The sequence below is a fragment of the Narcine bancroftii genome, chromosome 1 (assembly GCF_036971445.1).
Source record: "Narcine bancroftii isolate sNarBan1 chromosome 1, sNarBan1.hap1, whole genome shotgun sequence".
NCBI classification, from domain to species: domain Eukaryota; kingdom Metazoa; phylum Chordata; class Chondrichthyes; order Torpediniformes; family Narcinidae; genus Narcine; species Narcine bancroftii.
The window spans coordinates 413,695,265-413,710,409 of record NC_091469.1 but is presented as its reverse complement, the minus strand read 5'-3'; the positions used below and the strand labels follow the sequence as shown (position 1 = coordinate 413,710,409).

The following is a 15,145-nucleotide window of genomic DNA, read 5'->3' as shown; positions in this document are numbered from 1 at the left end:
CATAAGACAACCTTGCAAGTCAACAACAATAGCTCCCTTGCAGACAGACTGAACATATTCTAAGCACAGTTCGACGAGAAGAACTGGCTGATGCCAAAGAAAGCTCTGTCTCCCCTGAAGAAAAGGTCCTGCATCCAAGGAGAGAAGAACCCAATCCAAGGTGAACCCACACGGGACTAGTCAACATACCTGGCTGTGTGCTGAGGACTGTGCTGACCAACTGATGGAGGTCCTTGTGGAGATCTGCAGCACATCATTGCAGCAGTCCTTCATCCCTGCAGATTTTAAGGCAGCCAACATCATCCTGGTACCCAAGAAGGTGACAGTAAAAGGCCTCAACGACTACTACCTTTTGACACTGACCTCCACCATTATGAATGCTTTGAGCATCTAGTGATAGAACGCACCTCCCAGAGACACTGAACCCATTGCAGTTCACCTACAGATGAAATTGTTCCCCGTCAATGCTGCAACATTGCTTGTCCACTTCATCCTGATCCACCTAGTGAATGATGCCTCACACGCCAGACTGCTGTTTATTAATTTCAGCTTGCTGTTTAATACAATCATACCCCAGAGGCTGTTGGAGAAGGTGTCCTCGCTGGGATTCAACATCTCTCTCTATAACTGGATTCTGGACTTTCTGACAGAATTTCCACAGTGTCCAGTTTGGGAATAGAACATCAAGCACTGTCATTCTGAGCACTGGTGCACCTCAGGATTGTGTACTCAGCCCGCTCCTGTTCATGCTACTGACCCATGATTGCAATGCCAGTTCCAGCTCTATCAGAGTCATCAAGTTTCCAGGTGACACAGCAGTAGTTGGCCTCACCAGCAAAGAAGATGATTGCAATGCAGAGAAGAGGTATAAAATCTTGTGAAACAGTATGAAAATAACGACCTGTCTCATCGTGGACAAGGTAAAGGTGATGATTGTGGGAGGACCAGGAGGAGGGCCAGGGACAACCAACCCTCCACTACACATTAATAGTTCAGTGAGGGAAAAAGTAGAGCACCAAGTTCCTTGGAATCCACTTAAAGAGTGACCTATGCTGGACACACATCTCCTCACTTGTCAGGAAGGTGCATTTCCTTAGAAGGCTGAGATGGGCAAGGCTACTGGCCACCATTCTGAAAGCTTTCTACAGGAGCTGTATCGAGAGCGTCCTGGCTGGCTGCATTACAGTGTGGTACAGTTGCTGTAAAGCATTGGGTTAATGGTCAAACTACAGGACCAAAAATGCGGCAGAGAGGATCTCTGAGGTTTCCCTTCCCTCCACATCCCCCCCCCCCCACCGTTGATTTGATTTACTGGGAACATTGTTTAAAGAGAGCTTGCAAAATATGTGAAATCTGAAAGGACCCCAACCATCCCACATACAGCATCTTTCAACTACTGTCAGGAAAAAGATACAGAAGTATTAAAGCCAGATCACAGGTATCTTCAACAACTCACTCTGGCAAGACATGCCACCCACCTGTTTCAAATAGGCCTCAATTGTACCATTGTCCAAGAGGAGTGTGATAACTTGCCTAAATGACTATCAACTAGTGGCACTCACATCAACCGTGATAAAGTGTTTTGAAAGGCTGGTATATAACAACCTGTCTGAGCGGCACATAGATCCATTCCAATTCGCCTAGTAGCAACAGGTCTATGGCAAGTGCCATCCCACAGGCTCTACACAAAGCCCTGGAACACCTGGACAGCAAAGGTGCATACATCAGGATGCTTTTTATCGACAACAGTTCAGCATTTAATACCATCATCCCCTCAAAATTTATGAGCAAACTCTGAGACTCAACACCCCACTGTGTAATTGGATCCTAGATTTCCTCACCTACAGACCACAATCAGTGAGGATTGGCAAGAACATCTCTTCCACTATATCCATTAGTACCAGAGCACCACAGGGGCTGTGTTCTTAACCCCTGTTCTACTCGCTATACACCTATGACTGTGTAACTCAGTATGACAACAACACTATCTATAAATTTGCTGATGATACCCACGGTAGTGGGATGTATTAAACAAAAAGCCGATGACTCATCATACAGGAGCTAACTTGGCTGAATGGTGCACCAACAACAACCTCGCATTCACCAAAACCAAGGAGATAATTGTTGACTTCAGGAAGGGAAAACCAGTGATCATTGGTGGATCAGAGGTGAAGAAGGTGAGCAAATTTAAGTTCTTGGCAGTCACTATCTTGGAGGATCTTTCCTGGACCCAACACACAAATGGCATCATGTCAGCATCTCTCTTTCTTCAGAAGTTTGTTATAAATTGGAAACCCTGGGAGATCTCTACAGATATATGGTGGAAAGTGTGGTGACCAGCTGCATCATGGTCTGGTATGGAGACGCCAATGCCCTTGAGCATAAAAACCCTGCAAAAGGTAGTGGAGACAGCCCAGGAAATCACAGACAAAACCCTCCCCATCATTAAGAACATCTACAGGAAACGCTGCCATCGGAGAGCAGCAGCAATCATCAAAGACCTTCACCACTCAGCACACGCTCTATTCTCAAAAGGTACCACAAGACTCATACCATGAGATTTAGGAACAGCTGCTACCCCTCCACCATCAGACTCCTCAACGACAAACTCTATCAGGACTCGTGTAAGGATTTACTTTTACACTTTGATTTTTTTTTCTCTCTGTCTTAACAGTCAGTTATTTACATGTGTATGTTGACTACATACAGTTTTTTTGCACTGCCAATAAGTGGTAATTCTGCTTTGCCCTCAGGACAAATAATTTTGGAGTTGTAGGTGATGATGTATATGTACTCTGACAAGAAATCTGAGATCCCCTTGGCTGAGGAACACCTTCTTCCCATGGGCAGTGAGACTGCTGAACTGCTAAAACAACTTCCCGTGATTACTATTTATTGATAATATTTATTTTTAATATATGTATACAAGTTCTGAGTATCTCTGCATATGTATAGTTTATCTGTATGCATGTTTGCACTGTTTTTGTACCGTGGACCAGAGAATGCTGTTTTATTGGGTTGAGCTTTCACGCAAACAGAGGAACTACTGACATGGTCTTTGCCCTCAGACAGCTCCAAGAAAAGTGCAGAGAACAAAACAAAGGACTCTACATCACCTTTGTTGACCTCACCAAAGCCTTTGACACCGTGAGCAGGAAAGGGCATTGGCAAATACTAGAGCGCCTCGGATGCCCCCCCAAGTTCCTCAACATGGTTATCCAACTGCACGAAAACCAACAAGGTCAGGTCAGATACAGCAATGACCTCTCCGAAGTCTTCTTCCTTGACAACGGCGTGAAGCAAGGCTGCGTCCTCGCACCAACCCTCTTTACTATCTTCTTCAGCATGATCCTGAAACAAGCCAAGCGGTACCGCACGGATGGCAGTCTCTTCATTCTGAGGCGCCTGCAAGCGCACACCAAGACACAAGAACAACTTGTCCGTGAACTACTCTTTGCAGACAATGCTGCTTTAGTTGCCCATTCAGAGCCAGCTCTCCAGTGCATGTCGTCCTGTTTTGCGGAAACTGCCAAAATGTTTGGCCTGGAAGTCAGCCTGAAGAAAACTGAGGTCCGCCATCAGCCAGCTCCCCACCATGACCACCAGCCCCCCCACATCTCCATCAGGTACATTGAACTCAAAACGATCAACCAGTTTACCTACCTCGGCTGCACCATTTCATCTGATGCAAGGATCGACAAAGAGATAGACAACAGACTCGCCAAGGCAAATAGCGCCTTTGGAAGACTACACAAAAGAGTCAGGAAAAACAACCACCTGAAGAAACACACAAAGATCAGCTGGTACAGAGCCGTTGTCATACCCACGCTCCTGTTTGGCTCCGAATCATGGGTCCTCTACCAGCATCACCTATGGCTCCTAGAACGCTTCCATCAGCGCTGTCTCCGCTCCATCCTCAACATTCAATGGAATGACTTCATCACCAACATCGAAGTACTCGAGCTGGCAGAGTCCACAAGCATCGAATCCATGCTGCTGAAGACCCAACTGCGCTGGGTGGGTCACGTCTCCAGAATGGAGGACCATCGCCTTCCCAAGATCGTGTTATATGGCGAGCTCTCCACTGGCCACCGAGACAGAGGTGCACCAAAGAAGAGGTACAACGACTGCTTAAAGAAATCTCTTGGTGCCTGCCACATTGACCACCGCCAGTGGGCTGATATCGCCTCCAACCGTGCATCTTGGCGCCTCACAGTTCGGCGGGCAGCAACCTCCTTTGAAGAAGACCGCAGAGCCCACCTCACTGACAAAAGACAAAGGAGGAAAAACCCAACACCCAACCCCAACCAACCAATTTTCCCTTGCAACCGCTGCAACCGTGCCTACCTGTCCCGCATCGGACTTGTCAGTCACCAACGAGCCTGCAGCAGACGTGGACATACCCCTCCATAAATCTTCGTCCACGAAGCCAAGCCAAAGAAGAAGAAAGAAAAACTGTTACAAATGGATGATAAATAAACGAACTTGAATCCAGAAGACTCCAACATGCCCAGTTATGGGATGCAATGTTTTCCTCGGTCTTGGCTTGGGTTGTGATATAACATTATTTAAGATACAAGGTGTTCCAACAAAACAACTCTTCACCTCTTCCCACCACTGAGGAATCTAAACTGTCCCTTGTTTCTATCCCATTGATATTGGTTCAGTTTTGACTCTCCATCAACACAATCAGACCAGCTAGGTCTACATTTTCCACAACCTAGCAGTTTAGCAGCTTTTTCACTCTTTTGTTTGTGCATTCACTGTTAGTTGCCTTCCTTTCATAGTTTTTGTTCATTATCTATCTAATTGCCCTCATTAATCCATAGGTTGATCGTGGCTTCTAAAGTTTATTTCCTCAATAGTCTCATCCTATCATTTGATCTGTCCATCCCTCCCTCCCTCCACCTTCTCTGCAATTTAAACTACAGTAATGTATTTTCATCAGAACTGGGAAAGAGGGAAACGCAGATACTATCTGTCCTGCTGCATTACCAGTTTGTTCTTTCATTTCAGATTTTCAACTTTTTTGTTAGTTTTAGGCAGCTTTGTGCTCCATTGTAGACTTCATCCAGCTAATGAAGTACAGTTGTTCAGATGTGTTTGAAGTAGTTCTGTGCTCAACCATGTAGTAAAGTGGGCACACTTTAAAAAGGAAATAGTGCCCCTTCTCATACTATATGTAAGAGATTTTAAAAATTTGAGCATGTTTTTCCTCGGGCTGCACTGCACTGATTTCATTATCTTAAGTTATTCCCTTTTAATTGTTTTGCACTGTAAATAAAATCACATTGTTACTAAAATGTAAATGCAAAGTGGCAAATATTAAATAGATTCTTGACAGTGCTGTAGACTAATATCTTCTCTACTTTATAGCTGCCGTGCGAAGACCAGATAATCCTTCTGAAAGGCTGTTGCATGGAAATCATGTCCCTTAGGGCAGCAGTGCGATACGACTCTGAGAGTGATACTTTAACTTTGAATGGTGAGATAGCTGTAAAAAGAGAACAGTTAAAAAATGGAGGCCTTGGTGTTGTATCTGATGCAATCTTCGACTTAGGAATTTCTTTGTCTACATTCAACTTGGACGACAGCGAGGTGGCTCTACTCCAGGCTGTGCTTCTGATGTCTTCAGGTATATGCCTTTTCCAGAACTATCATATTTTACAACAATTGCATTACATATCTTTCAGTTCTAATGTGTTTAGGTCTGAAACAACATTTTAAATATTAGCACATTTCCAAGTTCATATTTTATCCGAGATTGTTTTGTTTATGACAGGAACCATGATAATGCAGCAGCCTGAATTGAACTAAGTTTGTACTTCCTGCATCAATTTTTGGATAATCTCACATTTTAGACTTGGAAAGTGTTTATGGCTTGGCGGTTAGTTAGCACTGGTCAGGAAGTTGTGGGTTGCTTCAGAATTGTAAGAACTTGTAGCAATTAAAAAAGAAAACAAGCAACCTACGATAAGTTCAGCAGAGCTTTGAGCAGCCCTAGTCTCCATTGAGCTTTGTAGAAATTTTAATGGGAAAAAGGGAGGAAGAGGAGTATATGATAGAGGTCTCTTCAAAGTGAAAAGTTGTCATTCATTTGAACAAGTACAAGACACCAGAATGAATACCATGCTCCTGTACTTCAAAGTAACATAGGAAGAAACTTTATGACTTGCAGATCTGCTAAAGCCAATTGTCTCCTGAAAAATATACTCTGGAGTACTTAACGCACTTGCAACTTCCTCCCCCTCCCCCCCCCATTTGTTTTTCAATTACTTTCAGTGTTTGCGATCAATGTACATTGTGCACAGAATATAGCATTTCCAGGATATCTTTCTTTGGTTCATTCAGTCCAATTTGTCATCTCATTTAATATTAAGATAAGTTGCATGACATCACACCTGTGTAATGACAGATGGATGTCATGGACAGATATCTGACTTTCCTTGTCCTCTGGTTGCTGCAGGACACAGCCAAAGAGAAGAGAGTGCACACAAGAAGATCAACCTTCCACTACAGCACCTCCTACTTTTACATTCTGGTTTCCATATAAGCGGGAAATCTATAAATATTGGCTTTAGGGGTGGAAAAATCTAACCAGTAATGTGGCTTTATTGTTGAATGTTGTGGCACTATTGATTGGTGCCCAGTGCACCGTGTATTGTTGGACTGGCCACATACTCTGCTGCCACTGAGCACAGCAACATACATAGACCCTTTCATAACACCCTTCCATTTTTCACTTGGGATCAGACTTCAGGTTTATTTGTGGAATTAGCAGACCGTGCAACTTCCCAGGACTTAATTACAAAGATTAAACAGTGCCAAGGGTACACACAACAGCGCCTTCACATGCTTCTGTCATTTGGTAGCAGTTTGATTTTAAAGCATTTGCATACTACCTGGTCATTTAAATCTTTTCCTTGAATCAGAATTTATTGTTATAAACCTGTCACAAAATTCATTGTTTTGCAGCAGTAAATCCAGGGCAAATTTTCTAGAAACAAATTTCAAAATAAATAAAAATAGAAAAGGGCAAAGTGAGATAGTGTCTGTGGTTCATTGTTCATTCAGTGGTGCTGAGTAGTTGTCTTCAGGCTCCTGTACATGTACCTTTTTCCCAATGGCAGCAGAGTGAAAAGGGCATAACCTGGTGGTGGGAGTCCTTGAGGATAGAGGGTTGCTTTCTTAAGTCACCACCTCTTGTAGATGTTCTCAATGGACTAAAGACTGGTGCCTTGATGTTGTAGGCCAATTTAACAACCCTCTGGAGTTTTTTTCCTGCCTTGGACATTGGCACTTCCATACCAGACAGTGATGCAACCAGACCGAATCCTCTCCAAGGTACACCTGTAGAAGTTTTCAAGAGTCTTTGGTGACCTACTGAATCTCCTCAAACTCCTCACAAAGTACAGCCACTCGTGAACCTTCTTCTTGATTGCGTCGACATGGAGGCTCCAGGACAGATCCTCAGAGATGTTGACACCAAGAAATTTGATGTTCTTGACCCTCTCCACTTCTGACCCCTCATTGAGGACTGGTTTGTATTCTCCTGATTTCCTCCTAAAGTCCACAATCATCTCCTCGGTTTTGCAAATGTTAAGTGCAAGGTTGTTGGTGTGATACCACTGAACCAGCTGATCCATCTTTCTCCTGTATTTTCCTCATTGTCATCTGTGATTCTGGTGGGTGAACGTGAAAGCAAGCTAAATAGATTATAAGCAGCATAATGCAATTTAAATGACAGTTAAATAAAAGAGTCTCGATAACATACCCAAGCATTGCCATCTGACACTTTTTATTCATAAAGCTGTCCAGGTGTTGCTTCAGTGATTTTACCCTTTGTTGTGACACAACATTCATAATCACCGTAGATCACCCTGGTTTTGAGTTACGTGCCATTTTCTAGATGATTTGCAATTGTTTTGCAAGGAAGTAATTTGATATTCTACAAAAACAGAAAATCCTGTAAATAAGCATACAACAAATCTGTGACTATACATGCAGAGAAAAGGTCATTGCTTTTCTGAAACTTGAAAAGTAGTTAAGCATAGAACATAGAAATTTACAGCAGAGTTCGGCCCCTTTTGCCCAGTGTTGTGTTGCACAATAAGCTACTCTACCAACTGTAAACCCTCCATTTATCTCTGTTCCATGTGTCTAATAGTCTAAGAAAATATCTTATTGTACCTGCCCCCACCATCATTGCATTCCATGCACCCACCACTCTGTAAAGAACTTAACTCTTGCATCCCCCTGTACTGACACACAAGCACCTTAAAACTATGTCCTCAGGTCTTCGCCATTTCAGCCCTACGAAAAAGCCCTGTGGCCATCCACACAATGCCTCTCATCATCTTGTACACCTCTATCAGGTCACCCCTCATCCTCTGTTCCTCCAAGGACAAAAGACCAAGTTCACTCAACCTATCCTCATAAGGAATGGTCATCCTTGTAAATCTCATCTGCATTCTCTAGAGCAGGGGTGGCCAACCTTTTAATTTTTAATTTAGGCATACAGCACAGAATCAAGCCATTTCGGCCCATTCATCCATGCAGCCCAAATAACCTACACCGAAATGGCCTTTTACCATGCAATATGTCTAAATTAAAAGTTAAAGGGTTGTCCATCCCTACTCTGTAACATTGACATCTTTCTGGTAATAAGATCAACAGAACTGAACATAGTATTCCAAGTGGAGTCTAACCAAGGTCTTGCAAAACTGTAACATTACCTCATGGTTCTTGAACATGGTTAATGAAGCCCAACATACCATACACCTTCTTAACATCACTAACATTTTAATAATATGTGGAAATTTAAAGGACAGGAAGGAGAAATGTATCTCAGATGGTGCAAGATCATATAAACAAATTGTAACCTATTGGAATGAAAATTAGGCAGTTGTTTCATGCTGAAGAGACCATTTGAAATCAGAAGTAAAGAAAAACTGAAAAGAGTAAAGGGAAAGAAGGCAAGAAATTGAATACATAATCTGCATTTCCAATCTGAAATGTAAAACCATTGGCGAAACTATGGGAGCACTAAAAGTTCACAAATCAAGTCAGCACCATAACTAAAGCTGTTCTAAAGTACTGCAACATATTTCCCACAGGGCATGAACCTTCTGCTGAGCTAGAACTTTAACCCTGTAAACTGTCTAACCTCACATTCATGTTCTACTATGCATACATCGATGATAGAGTGGAAAATTCGAAGAGAATTTCTCTAGGTTGGCATCAGTGAGAAAATATGTGTAGCCCAGTGGTTCTCAACCTTTTTTGCCCTAGGCCTCTCTTTAATTTTTCAAAGAAATGTACACCCTACCATTAGCAGAAAAAAGTTTTAATTAAATCATTTACTGCAAGCGTATTTCAATGCAAGCAAGGTCAGGAATACACTGGAACACATATTTCATATTCAACTACTACTTCAATATGTCAACCATCTCAAATTAATTTTGTTAATTTCAACATTAAATCTCCAGTCAGTTTCTTTTAGCTTGTAGCAAATCACTAACAGGACTGAAGCCACATTCTACTAAATAAGATGATGGAAAATGTATCAATAGTTCCCTTACTAAAGTAGTCGAGTTTGGGTATTTCTTTTTGATCTCATTAGACATCACATCATGGTTCCTTTCACTTTAAACATTTTTCACAGATTCATCATGTTGCAACTCTGAGAACTCCTCTTGGTATTGCACTGGAACTTCAGATAAGTCCACCAGCAATGACTGAATTAACCAAGAGGGAAAATCCATTACCTTTAAATCATGAAATCTATCATTGAAGTTGTACAAACATTTTCAAATGATCAACAATGATGTTTGTAGCAGTATTAGTTACCCCACATTATTCAATCAATAGAATTGACTAAATTTTCTTGCAGAAATATTCCTTTGGCTTAATTCTAGAAGTGTCATGAATCCTAATATCTTTGTCTTTGCATCAGCGAGCATCATAATTGCTACTTGGAGTTGCTTGCTCAATGTACTTAGTTTCTCAAAAATGTCCATCAAGTAACTCACATAAGCTTTGCCTTCTGCTGTTAGCAAGAGTTTATTTTCAGGTTTGTCCTTCAAAAACTCACTGAGGAGATCAAACAATTCCATAAACCTTTCGAAGAAGTTTCCCTTTGACAACCACCTTACTTCAGTCTGCAGCAATAATCTCACATGTTCTGCATTCTTATTGACACAAAACTGCTTAAACAGACGTTCACATTTGACATGAGCTTTGATGGCATTGATACACTTGATCACAGAATGCAGTATCTCATTTAGAATAGGGGAAACTTTCTCAGCAACTAAGTTTTCTCGGTGGTTAACACAATGCACAACCAACATGTTTGGATTTTCATCCTTCATTAACTTTAAACATCCTGTTTTTTAACCCATCATAGCAGGTGCACCATCTGCTGCACAAATACAGTGTGTCCTTTAGGTGTTTCATTTTCATCCAAATAATGTTTGAACATGCTGTAGATATCAACTGCAGTAGTGGTTGTTTTTAATGATTCACAAAACATCTTGAAACACTTCCTGATCAATATATCTCGTGTATGCCAATAACAGAGCCTCACTGTTCCATATGGTTGATTCATCCAGTTGTATTGAGAACTTTTATGATTTCAACTCCTCAATAATCTATTTTTCAACATCTTGACCCACGTCCAAACAGTACTATTACTCAATGGCATTGCTCAGACATCTTTGTCATTCTTTTTCAGAACTGTTTTGATAAACAATGATAGTGTGGGTTTAATCAGTTTGATTAATCGTATGATTCTTTCCATGTTTTGCTATCAGCAGAGAAATTTCATAGCTAGCTTCAAGGGTACGATTCAGGGCTTTAGTTTGCGCAGCGAATAATGAAGTCATTTTTAATCTATTTTCAAACTTCTCTTTCAGTAATTTAAAATATTCCAATTTCGAATTGACATATCAGGATGTTTTACCCTCAAATGAACTGCAAGACAGCCTGCTTTTATTGATTCATTTGTCAAAGTCTGTTGGCATAATAGGCAAAAAGGTGCATGTTCATCGTGTACAGCAGGAATAAACCCAAGCTTCAAGATCTTCACTGAATATTGATGAACCTTTTGTTTGCTTGGTTTGCTCATTTTGAATATTCAACAGCGCGAGGTCCCTGAAATAGATTAATACAACAGCACAACCTCCCTGAAACAGAATAATCAATATTTTATTATGGCTTAGAATTGAAAAATGTAATAAAAGTAATGATCGAATCAAAGGAAGAATACTGACCATAAAAAAAAAACCATGAAAAAAAACACTAGCTTCTGACGTTTTTTTCTCGCAGAGAGTACATCAAAACTGTTCTAGCCTCGTGCTTTACTTACTGAGGCCCCAATTTGTTTTTCTATTTTGCTGTCCCACTCAGGCTGGCGCCTGGGATGGACCCCGACTCCCCCCACCCCACCACCCCCCCCCCATCAATATGCTAGTACACAAAGGTGTACCTATACAGATATAGGTCTCACTCACTACTGAATTGAAAAAGTAAAGGGGTATGAACGGAGACATGATTATTGAGATAATTTGGAATCCTCATCGCCAATGAGATAATTTAGAATGGATAATAATAAGACCGTTCAGGAAAAATATAATTATAATATTAACCAAGGATAACAGCAGCTAAAACAAGAAAAACAAGAGCGAAAACACATTATGAATATAAAAGGAACAAAGTGATTTTACTTGTAAGTTATCACAATTGTGATGTACTGACAATGTTGCCAAGTCACATCTTTCACACCAACATAACGAGTTTATTTTTTCAAACCAATTTTTTTATTATTTCCAAAAATATTCCTATGGCCCACTAAAATATTCTTAAACCCCAGCTTGAGAATCTACAGTGTAATCTCTAGTGAACATTTCTTTTGAGTATTATTTAAATTTCATGAAGATCATTGCCAAACATTGCAGCAGAATCTTGATCAGTGGGGAAGGTGGGAAGAGGAATGTTTGATGGAATTTAATACAGAGAAATGTGAGGTGTTGCCTTTTGGGAGGTCTAACATAGGTAGGGTAGGGATCTGGGAAGTGTTGTAGTGCAAAGGGACGAGGAGTACCAACGCATAGTACCTTGAAAGAGGAGTCACAGGTGAATTGGGTGGTCAAAAGGCCTTTCAAGACATTGGTCTTTGTCGTTCAGAGTATTGAGCCATAGAAGTTGGGAGGCCATGTATAAGATGTTGATGAGGCCCTATTTGGAGGAATATTGTGTTCAATTTTGGTCACTGTGGTACAGGAAAGATGTCGTCAGCTGAAATGGATACAGGGAAGATTTAGGGAGATGTTACCAGGACTTGGGGCATGAACGATAGACAGGCTAAGGCTTTATCCCTTGGAGTGCAGTAAGATGAGGGGTGATCTCATAGAGGTATACAAAATCATGAGAATAGGGTGATCACAGAGAATCTTTTGCCAAGAGTAGGGAATGAGTAAAGAGGACACAGAGTTAGAGTGAAGGGGTGAGATTTAACAGGAACCTGAGGGGTAACTTTTTTTACACAGAGAGTGGTGAGTGTTTGGAATGGGTTGCTGGAAGACATGGTTGTGAAGATACTCTTGCAACATTTAAGGAACATTTGGACAGATACATGGATAGAAAGGTTTAGATATTGGCCAAACACAGGCAGGTGGGATTAGAGTGGGTGGGACATTTTGGTCGGCATGGACAAGTTGGGCTGAAGGACCAGTTTTACGCTGTATGACTCCATGACTCTTGTTGCAAAATATATTTGAAAATCAAGTATGTTAGTATTATCACCAAATATTTTTTCTTGGGACAATGTTCTGCTAACTTTTTCTAATAGTAGTAACCTCTCATTGTTTTTGTGTAGATCGACCTGGCCTTACCAGCATAGACAAGATAGAAAAAATCCAGGAATCTTTCCTCCTTGCATTTGAACATTACATTAATTATCGCAAACACAGTGTTGCCTACTTTTGGCCCAAACTACTGATGAAGGTGACAGACCTGCGAATGATTGGAGCCTGCCATGCAAGCCGTTTTCTTCATATGAAAGTGGAATGTCCAACAGAACTGTTTCCACCATTATTCCTGGAGGTCTTTGAAGATTAGGAAATTAACTTTGAACAACTGCACTACCCTAATATTTGTAAACTGCATTAGCACTACTGAGCGATGTTTAATTGCACTTCACAGAGTACCTTTTTCCAGACATGTTGGAAAACATTCCATTAATGCGGGTACTAGTGATTTTGTGAAAGTAGTTTTTGTACACATTTTCACCTTTTTTTGTGGACTGATGATGTTCATGTTTATTTTCAGATGAATCATTATGGTAGAATATTGTTTTATAATAAGGAACTCCAAGCTCCAGTATGAGTTTTCTCCTGCAAGGATTTTAATGGAATTTAATATGACTATATGCGCTGCAGCTGTTTTTGCAGGCAAGTCACTGTGCCTAAGGCTTAACTAATTTGAATTTAGTGAAATTCCAGAATAGTTCCGAAATGAAATGTTGAGTCATGTCCTTTAACTGGAACCAAATTTCAAATATGTAGATAACAGCAGGAGTCCCTCTTCTCACCAATATCTGCATTATATTCAGATCATTATTTATTCACTGTTAATGTAAGTATCCATTTCTGTGACTTAGAGCAAAATAGGTGCAGTTGAAGTCTGCGGTGTCAGTCCAACAAATATGAATAAACTAGCTCTCTACAACATTCATTACACTTTAGTAAGATTCAAGGTCTGAACAACCCAACAACTTATCCGACAGCATTCTCAACCAAGTTGCCAATTCCAGCAGCATATTGTACAGATTGTTCCATGAATAAACAGTTCCACCACAGAGATTGAAGAGACAGCCAGAGGTTTCAAGTGGAAATGTTTACATTTGGGCCAGAGGATTTCTTTTTCAAGATTGGAGTTGACACACGTGGGGGAAGGGGAAAGGATCACCCCTGACTTTGGCCACACTGCACCTTTTCAGCTGGCCTTGTACACCAGCAGTAAAACAGCATCCTTTGCTCAGCAGTGGCATCCATAATCTTGAGCAAAAGAAAGTGAAATCATAAAGTGGCATGGCCTAGGTATTTTCCTCTGATGTCAAGTGTAGAGAAAAATTTCTCTGCTAACTTCATTGCCAACTCCAGCAGCTGTGTTTCAGGAACCTTTTCTTTGGGAACGTGTCTGTCCAAAATCCATTTCTTACAAAACAGATTGTCTAAATTAATGCTTTTATTTAGCTTTTATCCATTTCTGATTAATGTAAATAATTTCCCACAGCTTGAGAAAGATCTTATTTATACGGTGCTAAATCAGTTTGCAAGTGGTGCTTTCTTGCCTCCTGTGAATGAAGCTGTAACTTCTGTGGCTTCATTTCTTCAAACTGTGGGAATCAATAATCATGTTAAAATTTCAATATATATGCCTTCATACTAAGATCCTTAAGAGTGCCATATATATTGTTCATAAATGATAGAAATGCATATTCTGCTAATACAGTATTTCTTGATTGACATTGCTAATGAAGACTTCAGGATTGCAAATCTTATGGATTCAGTCTTTTTCCTCGACTTTACTAGACTAGTAATGTCTTGTTTATGGGGTGCAGCTTTCAACACAACTTATCTGACAGGATCATGTCAATGAAAACAGATTTTTTTTTAAAGCCAGACTTCTTAAATGGAAGGTTGTTTCTGAAATTGCTGAAATGTAGCTTTGCGTTCATGATATTTTTTTCCTACCCTGAAGTACTACTTCTACCTAAAACAAATCTTACAGCAAGAAGCAGACAACAAAAGTAATTATGTCTAAATGAGATGAAGAGGGAGAAGAGAAAGGATCCTGAGGGGGGGAAAGCATGAAGGGTGTTGAGTGATTAAGCTTTACTTTTGAGAAATAATTTTTCCAAAATTTTTTAAAGGTCTGCCTTCCTTACAGGGATTGAGTGGAATATTACATACACTATCATTTTTCTGTGACGTTGAATGCCTTTTGTAAAATAATATACAGCAAATCCAAATGCCCGTTAGTTATTACTTAGCTGAACTCACAAGCTAAGAATATTGAATGCACAGACAATCAGGATGTCATAAACTGTGTAGGGAGACAGAATTCTTAATTTTTATATGCAAAG

At 40.6% G+C, this 15,145-nt stretch overlaps 1 protein-coding gene across 6 annotated transcripts in view; it reads left to right on the top strand.

Moving 5' to 3' along the window:
* Nucleotides 1-14,555, top strand: part of thrb (thyroid hormone receptor beta) — a 207,788-nt gene extending 193,233 nt beyond the window's left edge. For all 6 annotated transcript variants that reach the window (XM_069913995.1, XM_069913999.1, XM_069913994.1 and 3 more), the window contains 2 exons: nucleotides 5,377-5,635; nucleotides 12,875-14,555. In XM_069913995.1, the coding sequence (XP_069770096.1) occupies nucleotides 5,377-5,635; nucleotides 12,875-13,116 (501 nt within the window). In that variant the 3' untranslated portion in view covers nucleotides 13,117-14,555. The remainder of the gene's footprint in view (nucleotides 1-5,376; nucleotides 5,636-12,874) is intronic.
* The last annotated feature ends 590 nt before the right edge of the window (nucleotides 14,556-15,145 follow it).